We start from the raw sequence: 14,696 nt of genomic DNA on the forward strand, positions 1-14,696 counted from the left end.
GTCACTGCAGGCCCGTGTGGAGGGTGGAGGTCACTGCAGGCACGTGTGGAGGGTGGAGGTCACTCTTAGGTGTTGTTTCTCATGCACTGTCCACCTTTTTGTCTAGATGGGGTCTCTCATTGGCCTGGAACTTGCCTGTTAGGCGAGACTGTCTGGGCTATGAACTTCAGAAACACGTCTTTCTCCTTCTTCTATAGGGATGTCTGCTGTATGCCGCCATGCTAGATTTATCACAGAGGTGCTAGGTATCAAACTCAGGTCCTCAATGCTTACAGAGCAAACATTTAAATGACAGCCACCTCTCCAGTTCTAAACATCTTTTGGTGGAGTCAGGTGATGGTGGGTTACCATGGTTTAGGGGGTATCTGGTATTTCACAGATTCTTGATAATTGCTTGGGGACACGCGCATGGGCAGAGGACAGTGAAGATGGCTGTCTGAGCAGACACTCTGTTTTTCTTCCAGCTGCTCTGGCCCCTGGAATGCCTCTCGGGACTTTTTCAGATATGTGTGATATGAAAGGAGGGGCTTCCCCTTTAGACACCAGGCACCGGACCACACATGGCTTCTCATCTCGAATGGTCTCCACTAGCCCCGCGTTATCTTAGAAGTAGAATCCAGCTTCTTGGGGCTTTGCTGAAGCCTCCTTAGCCGATACGTGTCTGTTTTTTCGACTCATTCTGCTGGTCTCAGGGATTGTTCATTTAGCAGGCCACAGAGGCGGCCCCACCCAGATCGGGATGTACTCTCGAGTGAAGATGGAGGCCCTGGAGATTAGAGGGGGGCCAGGGAAGTGGGGGAGGTGGCCGACTCCATGTTGCTCTTTATTTTATCAAGATAACCGGGACATTTGGGTAACTTTAAAATTCCATCCTTAGTAATGATTCTTAGGGGGTCAGGGTGGAGTAAGGAGGAGGGGAAGATGTAGGAAGGCCATCTCTGGAAGGGATTAAGCCCTGGAGATAACACATACTCAGAAAACTGGGGGGAAAATTAAAAATATGTGCTTATAACCTCAAAATTAATCCCATGCCCTTGGTGCTGAAAATACTTCTCTTTGGGCACACACACACACACACACACACACACACACACACACACACACACAAAGCATCTTCCTACTTAACTTTGAGCCCTTTAGAGCAAAAACAGCCATATTACTGAACTAGTCTTTCCCTCTTAAGAAGAAAGACAAACACCGCTGGAGATTGAACCCACGCCCTCATGCATACATGGTGCATACTCTAGCATTGAACTGCACCCATATGGCTTGGGTTTTTTTTTTTTTTTTTTTTGAGAAAGGGCCTCACTATGTAGCACAGGCTACATAAACGCACCTTACCTTGTCTGCATGAGCCACCATGCCCACGTCTGTGGAGACCAGAGGACAACCCTGGGTGCCATCTTTGGCCTTCCATCACCTTGGAGACAGGGTCTTTGATTTCACCAGGCTGGCTGGTCAGCAAGCTTTAGGGACCCTCCTGTCTGGACCGCCCCAGTGCTGGGAGCCCAAGTGTGCACTGCCATATCTAGCGCCTCCTGCAGTTTTACGTGGGCTCCAGGGGACTGAACTCAGGTTTTCCTCTTTTCAAGGCCAGCCCTTTATGGACCAAACCATCCACAGCCCATTGTAACTATTTTAAAGGGGATTTTAGTGTTCAGGATAGGGCAATGAATGCCCACTTGGCTAGGGTAGCAACTCTCAGTCCTGAAAGTGTGGTGGAGCCTCCCAAGAAGCTTTCAGAGTCTAAGAGAAGGTGCACCAGTGCCCATTGCTTCTGAGTTTTGCTGAGGGTGCTTTGGACAAGCTTCCCAGTGTTTCAACCCAGTCAGGGGCTCATACACCACTGGGTTAGAATCAACTTGTCCATGCAGACTCTAGCAGCCAAAAAAACTGCTTATGACTGAAAGCTAGAAGCCAAACCAGGGGCTGTTGAGAGTGGAAATAATAACCCTGTGGATAACAGAGTTTGGCTGGTGTCAGCACTTCTTATTTCTGACAGTGGCTTCCATATGCCAAGAAAACATAGGTTTTTTTTTTAAATGTATCAAAAAGTCATTTGGTTATATTAAAGCTCTAATGCTTCTTGCCAACTTTTGCATCACGGGCAAGCTGTTAATGACAGAGAAACGCTGCTTTAATTTAATTTTGTTGTTGTTACTTTCCCTGCTGTTTCATGTAACCCAGGCTGTCCTCAAACTTTCTATGTAACCAAGATTGGCCTTGACATCTGATCCTCTTTTATCTACCTCCCAAGAGGTGGATGACATGCAGACATAGCCATGCCTGGCTTGTGACTTCTCTTAAAATGAGGTTTAGGTTACTATTGTTTGAATTCCCCAGCTCCTAGCATGGGGCCCACCATGTGAATTGAGTATTCAGGATGAAATTATGAGATGGGACCCGAATCTTCATTGTATCGGATTGTATAGGGTGTGACAGGCCGAATTCTAAGGTGCCTGTGACTCTGACACACTATGGTGCACATCCTAGATGAACCCTCTCCTTGGATGTGATCTGGGCTGGTGAATATGATGAGCCAGCATACCCATGGCTATGGTACTACATGGAAAAGATGAAGGAATTTGTAGTTAAAGACCCTAAGCAATTGTCTCTAAAGTGATAAAGGAGGAGCTTATGGGACTGGAGAAATGGCTCACTGCCCAAGACCACTTGTTGCTTTTCCAGAGGACACACATTTGTTTCCTAGAACCCGTGTGGTAGCTAAGAACTATCTGCAACTTCAGTTCCAGAAGATCTGATGTCCTTTTCTGGCTCCAACAGGACAAACACATGCAGGCAAAACACTCATACCCAGAAATAAAAACAAACAAAAAAAAGGGGCTTATCTTGTCAAGTCTGACCTAATCTATTGAGTCCCTTAGAAATAGTGTTGGGTTCAAAGCCTTCAAGAAGACAAGCCACCACAAGTTCTAAGTTTGCAAAGAAATAGATCTTGCCCAAACCCCAGAGTTGCAAGGAAATGCCAAAGACAAGAGTAAGCTAAGGTTCAATCAGTTTCTTGACTCATAAAAATGGACATAATTAGCAGATGTTTTAATCCACCAATGTGTGGTCATTTTCTTTGTGGCAAGAGGACTCTGATACAGTGGTGGAGAGATAATAACAGAGAGAGGCTAAAGGATTTAGTCAGGGACGCACAGTAGAAACTGATGGAGCTTGGAGTCAAGCTTCTACATTTCCTACAGGGTGCTGTTGGCCACTACTTCACCACCAGTTTACAGAGAAAGGCTCATCACCACCAGCTCTCTTATTTTCTGGAAAATATAAATTGGGACAAACCAAGGCTGATGCGTTGTTAAATGAGGTGGAATCAGAGGAAAGAACTGACAGCACCTGGAAGATTGATCACCAGAGTCATAGACAGCCCCAACTACACCAAGCAGAGGAAAAGATGGGTAGACAAGGTAAGAACACACACAACACCACAAAGAGCAACACGACACCAGTAAAAACTAGTGACCCTACAACAGCAAGACTTGAACAATCAAATATAGATGCGGCAGAAGAAAATGATCCAAAAAATAACTTTAGGAGAATGTTTGAGGCCCTTAAAGAGGAAATAAAATTTCCCTCAAAGAAATGGGGGAAAAGACAAAACATTGGAAGACATCAACAAATTCCTTAAAGAAAACAAAAAAGCAAACATATGAAAAAAATTTTCAAGACTTGAAACTGAAATAGAGACAATAAAGAAAACACAAGCTGAAGGAATCATAGAAACAAAAATTATGAGAAAATAATCAGGAACCACAAATACAAATATAAACAACAGAATACAAGAGATGGAAGAGAGAATTTCAAGTACTGGAGATACAATAGAGGAAATAGACTCATCAGTCAAAGAAAACATTAAATCTAACAAAAGCTTAACACAAAATATCCAGGAAATATGGGACACCATAAAAAGACCAAACCTAAGAATAACAGGTATAGAAGAAGAAGTTCAACTTAAAAGCACAGAAAATATATTTAACAAAATCATAGAAGAAAACTTTCCCAACCTAAAGAAAGATAAACCTATGAAGAAACAAGAAGCTTACAGAACACCAAATAGACTGGATCCAAAAAAATTTCTCTCGCCACATAATAATCAAAACACTAAACATACAGAATAAAGAAAGAATATTCAGAGTTGCAAAGGAAAAAGGCCAAGTAACATATAAGGGCAGATCTATCAGAATTACACCTGATTTCTCAATGGAGAAAATGAAAGCCAGAATGTTCTGGTCAAATGTTATGCAGACATTAAGAGATCACGGAAGCCAGCCCAGACTACTATACCCAACAAAACTTTCAATCACCATAGAAGGACAAAAAAAAGATATTCCATGACAAAACCAGATTTAACCAATATCTAGCCACAAACCCAGCCCTACTCAAAGTACTAGAAGGAAAGCTCCAACCCACGGAACTTGGCTACATCCACAAAAACACAGATAATTGATGATCTCACAGCAGAAAATCCCAATGAAGGGAAAAACACACAAAATAACATCACCAACAATGAAAGCTAAATTAGCAGGAAATAACAATCACTGGTCATTAAATATCCCTTAATATAAATGGACTCAACCCACCTATAAAAAGACATAGGCTAACGTATTGGATACGAAAACAGAATCTGCTGCATACAAGAAACACAGCTCAACCTCAAAGACAGACATCACCTCAGATTAAAGGGTTGGGGAAAAAATTTCCTATCAAATGGATCTAAGAAACAAGCTGGTGTAGCTATCCTAATATCTACATGGGAAGTAGAAAAAAAACAAGGTCTCCTGAATAAATTGGGAGCACTGGGACCTTGGGAGAGAGGGTTGACGGGGAGGGGAGAGGAAGGGAGGGGAGCAAAGAAAAAAATACATAGCTCAATAAAATCAATAAAAAAAAAAAGAAAAACGTTGAGCTGGAGAGATGGCTCAGAGGTTAAGAGCACTGACTGTTCTTCCAGAGGTCCTGATTCCCAGCAACCACATGGTGTCTCACAGACATTTGTAATGAGATCTGGTGCCCTCTTCTGGCCAGCAAGCATACAGAGAGACAGAACACTGTATATATAATAAATAAATCTTAAAGAAAAATGTTTTAACTAAATAAATATTTTTTTAAAAAAAAAAGAAAAAGAAAAAAGATGTAAGAGCTATCTAGCAATACACTTAAGTGATAGGCCTAGCAGTGTTTTTGTTAATACAGTTTCTGTGATTATTTTGGGTCTGGGCAGCCAGGAACGAACAAGCAGTCTCAGACAACAGGAAGGACTTATTTGGGCTCCCGATTCTCAGAGTACAGTCCACCGTGGCAGGGAAGGCACTGTGGAGTTCTTGGCTTCAGGAACGTGTGGCCAGCACTCCTCAGATCTCAGGGGACCAGGAAACAGAGAAATTAGTGCACAGCATACTCCAGCTTGTACCACAGAAGACAAGTCCCCGAGATCAGAGGCAAATTACCCATCACTCCACAGCGTGCTTGTGGAGGATCTTTACTCTCCCCGAATTTTGGATCTATCTACTGCCTCACCCTCTCTTTTTTCTTACAGTGATTCTGTTTTGACAGAAAAACAGTCAAGCTCTGCTAAATGACCCAGCCTTAGTGAGCATGTTTGGACAGGATGTGCAATTACGCAATATTGGTCTGAAAGATGAATGTTCCCCAAGTCTGAATAAATTGGAGCAGCCTCTTTTGATCTACAGTCTCTGGAGTTTTCCTTGATACCCTTGAACAGAAACAGATTATAAGCAAGCGCTGTGGTTTCAGTTGCATCCACTACACAGCTCTTGGATGAAGAAGGACCTAGGACTCTTCAGTCTATCATCTCTGCCCTTTGCCTACACTTAGATTCCAAAAATCACTGTGCATTTAAAAGCAAACCCATTTCTTTTTCAAACATGCTTGACTCTGTCTCTGTCACGCACACACACACACACACACACACACACACACACACACACTCATACACATACACAATTCCATTTGAAATACTAACATTTCTCTAGGTGTTTCATCAGGTAAGGAAAGTCAGTCTTGCTTCTGCCCCTCATCAGCCCTACAATCAGCAGGGACACCGGGCTCCCACTTCTCCTCCTTCGGTACCGTGTCAGGCTTGCACGATGAAGGGAATGCGAGTTGGCAGATGTGGAAACCTGCCTGGTTCTGGCAAAAGCATCCATTGGAAACTTGCTTTGTAATTTCCTGAGCGTTTAGGGTCAGAAGTGGGAGGACACCCTCAGATGGAAGAAAAGTCTAATCACTTACACGTGGGAAAAAAATAAGAAACACACAGCCTTGAAAGGGGTGCAGCAATCAGACACCAAACACTACGTATGGAGGGAGTGCGTGTCAACCATCTGAGAAGATTTACTTGGCCCAGATGGGACCACCCGTGGATGGGAAGGATGCTCAGAACCACCACCCACAGAACTGTTCTCTGAAAGACAGGGATGGCGAGGAGACTGGATAATACATTTTTTTTATTGGTTCTATTCTCCAGAATGTTTTCAGTTCTTGGGACAGTGCCTGATGCACAGCAAGTATTTGCTGGGTGAACAAAAACAGAATGTGGTTTCCATTGGAAACTCTGACGTTCCTGTCACCCAGATAATGGCATAATGACACCTATAGCTGAGGTGAGAAAGCTAGATGGACCTTGGTCTCCCAACAGAATTGGAGGGAAAGATGCACTGGGAAGGTGAGAAAGCTGGGAGAGAATCAATATGGATGTGTGTGGTATCTGGGAAAGCTCAGGCTCACCAGAGACCCTTAGGAGGTGACTGACAGAAGATGGGTAGAGCCTTTGATGTGAGCATCACCTTCGAAGCTCTGAGGATGGCACTTGCGCTGCTTTAAAGCCAAAGCTCTTATCTCAAAGCAAAGGGGCTCCCCTCCTTTACCTCCCCCCCCCTTGTTGCCTGTCAGTTGTTTCTCTTCTTTGCTTCCCCCAAAGTTCTCCTTGAGGACTAAGAAGTACAGTAAGCTTTGCAGGCAATCCATTCTCTAATCCATTATCAGGGTCGTGTGGTCATAGCTTTGAAATGTTGCTGCAATGAGGATTTTTTTTTTCTGGGAATCAAGCTGTAAGTTTTCAAAAAGTACATTGTGTCTTCACAAATTGAATTTGGACTCTGTGTGACTGGGGCACCAGAGATCATTGGGAGAATTTGGCAAATGCATTTTGTCAATCTTTTTAGCACTATTAGCTCCATGTTCATGACCAGGAGACCTCTGTCTTTCAGATTGTAAATGAGGGACAAACACTTCTTGGTTTGTCCCTCTGTCATTGAGGTCCACTTAGCAGATCCACTATGCATTTGATGCCTTTAGCTAGAGGAAGATATGGGAATGTAAAGACAGCTTGCCTTTCTCAAGTTGTCTCAGGCTCAGGCAACGTGAATAACACCAGGGTAGAAAGTCCTTGTCTTTGGTACTAAAGTAATTCTGTGGGTAGATAACAGGAGAGGCTGAAAGGAAGGGACAAAAAGGGGGGAGGAAGGAGAATCTGCTAGGAGAATGGGGGTGTAGCTCACTTGATACTTTCGTGGCCAGAGTGCTTGCCTAGGATCCAGAGAGCCCCAGGTTTGATCCCCAGTGCAAACTTGATCACTGCTACATAGCTGTCATCCAGCACTCCATGGAAGCAGCAGGAGGATCTTGAGTTCAAGGACATCTTTTGTTATAGAGGGAATAAGAGGCCAGCCTGTGACACATGAGACCGGGTCTAGAAATACATAAATGAATAAATAGAAACCATTGTCTTGAAAATAAACTAATAAAAATCCACTTCATTAAAAAACAGCATTTGCAAGAGTAGAAGAAGATGCTGTGGCCTGTCTCCATCTCCACTGACATTATGCATATCAGGAACAGCACCATTACCATGACTCAGAAGACACCCTCTGTTGGCACGAGACAAGGTTTGTTCTTCAGTCTTGTAGAGAGCTCTCATTGGCTAGTAGCTATTCTCCTAATGGGAAAGTCTCTGGGATTCAGGTCTGAACCTCACTAGGTTTAGAAGCTCCACTCAGCATGGAGGAACCCAATTATAAACATGCAAAAGCAAAGTAAGGGACCAAGAGTTGCGGACCCCTTGCCAAAGGCAATGTATCACCAAGCGTAAGCTCCACACACTTCCATCAGATCCTCTCTCTGAGAATTTCTTTTAAGTAAAATCTTGACCAGCTGTGAACTCTTTGAGTTTAATTAGCAACCAGCTTGGCAAGATATGCTCACAGGTACAATGGTAGCACCAATGTAGGGAAAAAGGGCTAGCCCAAGAAACTCACCCTGGCTCTGAGACCTGAGCCAGTGAAAGAAACATATTCTGGTTCTGAGATCCAAGCCAGTGAAAGAAGTACTTTAGTCCTGAACCCAGAACCAAAGAAATATACCCTGACCCTGAAACCAGTGTCAAAGGAACACTTTGATTCTAGGATCAGAGTCAGTGAAAGAAATATGACTTGGTCCTGAAATTAGACCCAAGAGGTTAAAAAGGGCCAGTGGAAGAAACACACTTTTGGTGTGGGAAGTCCTTCTGTATATGTGCTGCTTTTATTTGTCAATAAAGAAGCTGCTTTTGGCCAATGGAGCAGAGGAGAGAAGTAACATTTCACAGGAGCTGGAGCGAAGCAGAGCAGAGTGTACATGAACTCACAGCGTTGTGACAGCATGCATAATAACTGCAAGTACAAAACAGATATAAATCTATGCATGGAATGGGGAGGTGCCGATGAAGTCTCGCCCCTCGCTGAGGATCTATTGACAATTAATCGCATCTATGAAAGTTAGTTCTCTTGAAGGATGTGGCCCCTGGTAGGTTGACCATGCTCCAGTGGTGACCCAAGAGTTATTAGACTGTGCAAATTGAACTCAATGGATTATTTTTTTTAAAAAGGACACAGATTTGGGAGGAGTTAGGGAGAGAAGTTGAGGCAAATATAGTATTATTATTATAGTATTATCACTGAGGTGAATATAGTAAAAATTTATGTAAAATTCACAAAGGATTAACAAAGATATTTTAAAAGATAAGTGCATGAAAATAAACCCTCCCATTCCTATGCTCTTCTTTTCAGGTATTGTTTCATAACAATGAAAAAAAAGCAAGGAATATGAAAAGTAGAGTTTTTCAGCCAAAAAAAAGCCAAAAAAGTTTCACCATGGATGGTAGTAGCTTGGCAGACTTGCTTTATAACAATATATATTACATATTATATATAATATGGTGCATATTATATATGTATATAATATACTAAATATAATAATATATGTATTAGTGTTTTCTTGTGACACTAGCTTTCCCCTTGTCCTGGGCAGGGCCCGCAGCTCCAGGATCTTGGTTTGTAAGCCTCCTCCCTATGCTGTGAGGGTACCAGGGTTGGGCTCCCACCTTTCACACCTTTTTGCCATTCTGTTTTACTAAGTAAAGGTCCTTCCTCTGCAGCTCCATCTTCTTCCACCTCCTTAGTTTTGCTCCCAGTGCTCCAGACACCCTCCAGGTCCTGTAGCATCTGACCATGGGGGGAGTGGTGGTCTTCTGGAAGGTCTTCGTGCTTTTTGTTCTCCTTCTTCCTCTCATGAGAAACCCTGCGTGTAAAGAAAAATATCAAGTCCAAAATAAAATAATTTCAGAATAACCCAATGAACTACAAATAACTCACCCAGGATATGGTCAAGTGAGGTAGAGATTGAGCTGGGCCCACTTACCACTCCCCCCGCTAACTTCATGAAGAATGATTTAATGTGGACAGAAAAGAAATTGGTAATGTCAGCTGATTATTGAAGAAGACATTGCTGGGAGAGGGTGAACATAGTCTCGAGGAGTGGTGATGCCAGTCATTACAACTTTTAGTTACTTTTAGCTTCTTTTCTTATTGCTATAACCAAATACCTTACAAAAGCAGTATTATAGGAAGGAAGGGGGAAGGATTTATTTTGGCTCGCAGTTTGAGAGGAGACAGTCCATTACAGCGGGGAAGCCTTGATAGCAGGAACGGGAGGCTGGCAGGTCACATCGCATCAGTCATCAGGAAGCAGAAAATGAGCAGAAATCCCAGGCAGGGCTGTTTATGAATCCCCATGCCCACTCCAGTGACCAGCTTCCTCCAGTAAGGCTCCATCTGCTAAAGGTTCTACAGCCTTCCCAAAAAGCTGCTAGCTGGCGACCAACCATTTAAACTCATGAGGTCTATGGGAAGACATTTCATATTCAAATTGGACCAATTTTTTGATCTGGTATGCTCCCCCAAAAGCCCATATGTTGAAGATACCCAACTCATGGTATTCTTCTCCCCTTCTCTTTCTGCTTCCTGATGATGTGGTGATCATATTTACAGCCTGCTCACTCCTAACCATGAGGACTATCTCATTGAGATGCTTTGATACTCTGGCACTCAGGCTCAGAGATGATGGAGCTGACCCACCCAACACTGAGCTTATGAACAAAAGCAAATCTTCCTCTGTAACATGATTAATAAAAATCCAGAGACAGAAATTGGGGTTCAATCTGAAGGCCAGAAAAGCTAAACGACCAGCCACTGGCTCTTACCTCTGCCTCAGTCTGAAATGGCCATCCTGCCTCCAGTAATCTCAGAATAAGACTGTGTGTGAGAGCTGTCTCCTCCCATTTTATATTCCTCTCAAGTGATGGGATTAAAGGCGTGTGTCACCACTGCCTGGTCTGTAAGGCTAATCAGTGCACCTTTTTTACTCTCTGAACTGCAGGCAAGCATTGTTTATTAAAGTACAAGTGAAATTTCACTCCATCTCTCCTTTCCACTGATTTCCGCAGAAACTTTGTCACATCCACGGGAAGTTAGCACATCAACTTGTTTCATTTTTGTTGATTGAGGATGTTATCTGTTGACTTTTTCTTCCACATTAAATCAATTTTTTGTCTTTTGGGTTTTTTCCCCAGAGTTTCTAGGTAGCTTTGGAGCCTGTCTTAGAACTTATTTATAGACCAGGCTGGCCTCAAACTCACAGAGATCCATTTTCCTATGCCTCCCAAGTGCTGGGATTAAAGGAGTACGCCACTACTGCCTGGCCATTTTATTTCTTTTAGGATCTTCAAACATAGATCTTCAGGGATTCTCAAGCACCCGCCATCTCTCTCTGCGAGAGTCCCACTGTTCTTCCTGATGCAGGTCTGCTCACGTCTCTGTCCTTGCTGTATTTCCTAGTGATGTTCCAGACTCCTGAGCCTTTGTAACTTGGCCAAAGTTTCTCCCTCCAACCAGAATGCAGCAGTTTTCTTCCTTCTGCCAACTCTAACTAATCCTGTCTCCATTCTCTAGGAAGACCTGGACTCACTTCCTTTGTATACTGGCCATGACACCTCCCATTCCTACTTCTAGGGACAGATCTACCTTTCCTCTGGTCACCAATGCCTCTTGAGTAAATCCAGTTCTATAATAGCCAGCCACACTTTAATGCTCAGGTCACATGTCTAGTCCTTTATGAGATTCTTGACGCCACGAGGTCCCAGTTTCTGCCTACTCCGAGCAACTGTTTCTCTGTCACATAGTGCTGTCCTTGGCATGAGCTAGGCAATCTCTATTTGATGGGCAGATGGGAGCGTATTGGGTGGGTGAGGGTAGAGAGAAACAAAACAAGTGATTGAAAATATTAACTACAGGGGAGGGAGAGTTGAGGGGTGTGTGTGAGAGAGAGAGAGAGAGAAACAGAGAGAGAGACAGAGATAGAGAGAGGAAAGAGAGAAAACTAAATTTAGGATTTGGAGTATAATAGGCAATTTCTCTGCTTCTGACTGAACTATATTCCCTTGGATTTCAAATCCTAACTTTACCTCTGGAGTGCCAGGATTGCATATGTGTGCTGCTATGTTGCTATGTTCATTTAAGTGATTTTGGGCACTAAACCCTCTCTCTCTCTCTCTCTCTCTCTCTCTCTCTCTCTCTCTCTCTCTCTCTCTCTCTCTCCTAGGTAAACCTTCTACTAATTGGAGCCACATTCCCAACCCCAACTACATGCAGCCAACTGCACTTGGAATAATCTTCCTTTAGGCTCCCAAGTAACTGAGACAACAGGCCTGTGTCACCAGGCCTGACTTGTATTCTCCCTTTTTGAGCAACACAAAATCCACAGTCATGACCATAAAATCGAAGGAATGCATTTTTATCTAAGACGATTATGTCTGGGGTTGATTACGGGTACCCTGGGGTCGAGTCAGAATGTCTTAGCCCTGGCTAAAGGTGTCCTGGGGTCGGATAGGCTGTCCTAGGATTGGGTCAAGGTGTCCTGGGATTGAATGAATCAGGCTGTTTTGGGATTGGTTAAGGGTGTGCTGGGGTAGGGTCAGGCTAGCCTGAGATTAGTTAAAGGAATTTTAGGATTGCATCAGGGTGTCCAGTAATTGGGTCAAGGCTCAGAAGGCAGGACATAACTTTTCTCTGGTATTTTGAGCTTAGTCCATCCATCTGCAGGATTACTAAATGATAATATGTCTCTTGTGTTTATTATTTTTTTTTTGTCCAAACCAAAGAAACTAAGTTCAAGCCCTATTATTCTGTCTGTGGTTACTGGGATTTAGAAATATCAAACTTTTAGATGGCCCCTTCTGTCCTCATCAGCCTCTGGACTACACATTACTGGACAGGAACCTGATGTTTTCCTCTTGCATCCAGATGTGAGAAGCTGTACCAGTTTCCTTTTATGGGTTTGAGCTTGGTTTCTGGCATTGTGGTTTCCAAAGCTTTGCTCCCTTCTGATATCTCTTGTTCCTCTCCAAAGATTCAACTTCAGCAATTCCTGTATACACAGCGGCGGGGAGTTAGGCTTTTTTTTTTTTCCAAAGGAAAACAAAATTGTTAAGCTTAGGAAAACATCTGTTCTGTGTCTTGCTCATTGGATTCCTCAGCGTTTTTGGCAAGCTGTGACATTTGAACTGACAACCCTGAGGCAGAGTTGGGAACATTAAGGAAATCTACACTCAATAAATAAGTGATTATGCATTTCTCCAGTGGCCCATTCTGAAAGTGCTCCACATGTCTTGGGATTCTTGTTTAGAAAGCTGCAGCGAGGCATTGGGCTTCTACCTTAGTAGACACATGTGCAAATCTATCTGAGCCCATAGGACTCAATTAAGCCAGGCCTTGTCAGGCGGAATGGAGTCATTCAGGGGCTTCCTGAGAGCTGGGATGCTCTTCCAGAGGACAGCTACTGATGGTCAAAAATTCTACTCATAAAATATTGATAAGAAAATAATAATTTTCAAAAGGCCCCAAATTCAGTAACTAAGAGGGTGTGACCAGATTTCTATCTCTCTGAAAGTAAACATATTCCCACTCCCCTCAATGTAATCAGAAAGTGTCTTCTGCAATCTTAACAAGTTTTTTTCTTTTTTTAGAAGTAGTGGTATTTCTTCCTTTTTGTTTTTGTTTTTTTTTTGTTTCTAATATATGCTTTAATGAAGGTGGAACAGGTAGTCTGCTGGAATTTGCACTTTATGAAAATTAATCTGGCTGACCTTTGAAGAATAGGTGGAAGAGAAAAAGGATGAAACGGGGAAAAAGGGAGGGAGGGAGGGGGGGAGTGGGGATTTGGTAGCGTGCACAGGACCAGTGTCACACGAGGTGGCTAAGGGAGGCTGGCTGGATGATGGTTTTGGAAGCAGCGCTAATGAGACTTGCAGACACATTGAGTTGACAGAACTGAGGAAAGAAGGGCTCTAGGGAGAGGCCAGTGTATCTCTTTACATATGTCTGTGTTCCTGTGCACGTTCTGGTACACAAGTCTCTGCATGTGCATGTATTGATAAGGAGACCAGAGGACAAGCTTCTGTGCCATCTTCAGGAATGTAACCACTTCATTTGAGATAGCCTCTCTCATTGCCTAGAAACTCACTAGGTAAGCTAGACTGGCTGACCAGTGAGCTCCAGGGATCCTCCTGTTTTGAATTCCCTAATGTTGGGATCGCAGGGCAATGTCTCCATGCCCAGCATTTTTATGTAAGTTCTGGTGGTCAAACTCCGGTCTTCAGGCTTGCAAGGCAAACACTTTACCCACTGAGCTACCTCCCTGGCCCCATTGTTAGTGTTTGGAATTGAACAGTTGTTCAAGGGGGGTTGCTGGTGTTGCTGGATGCTGGAGAACTCTTAAAGAGAAGGGTTTTCATAGGAAGGTTGGGGGTGACGCTCAGGAGCCCCTAAGTTGGGGAAACCTGTTACTAGTGTTATGAAGGTAACACATCATTTGAACGTCAAGCCTTGTCGTTTGTTGCTGTAACTATCAAAGCCATGCTAGAAAGACTCGAAGAACAGATCACAGAGCTTGAGACACCCAGTCTGGGGCATTCGAGGTGGGTCAAGGATCAGCAATATGTTTTGCAAATGATAGCAGAAGGAAATGAGTAATCATAGGTTTCTTTTCCTTGCAGATTGCCTGGCCAGATCTTGCTACTGCTTTTGAACTAGACGTGCTAGAGGACATGTACGTACAAGGAGAGTGAAGGGATGGCCAGGGCATCTAGAAAGGACGAGAATGGTGGAGAAGAAAGTGAGCTAGTGAGGGCTCAGTAGGTCAAAGTCAGTGCTTGCTGCTAGGCTCAAGGACCTGAGTTTGGTCTCTGGGAGCTGTATGGTGGGAAGAGAGAACAGTCTCTCTCTCTTTCTCTCTCTCTCTCTCTCTCTCTCTCTCTCTCTCTCTCTCTCTCTCCCTCCCTCCCT

At 43.5% G+C, this 14,696-nt stretch overlaps 1 protein-coding gene across 1 annotated transcript in view; it reads right to left on the reverse strand.

The window, feature by feature from the left end:
• The window catches only part of LOC102000699, a 29,498-nt gene that overhangs the window by 10,345 nt on the left and 4,457 nt on the right, over positions 1-14,696 (reverse strand). Inside the window, exon 2 of the mRNA XM_005350662.2 lies at positions 9,401-9,597. Within this exon, the coding sequence (XP_005350719.1) occupies positions 9,401-9,597 (197 nt within the window). The remainder of the gene's footprint in view (positions 1-9,400; positions 9,598-14,696) is intronic.

This window comes from Microtus ochrogaster, chromosome 7, assembly GCF_000317375.1.
Source record: "Microtus ochrogaster isolate Prairie Vole_2 chromosome 7, MicOch1.0, whole genome shotgun sequence".
NCBI lineage: Eukaryota > Metazoa > Chordata > Mammalia > Rodentia > Cricetidae > Microtus > Microtus ochrogaster.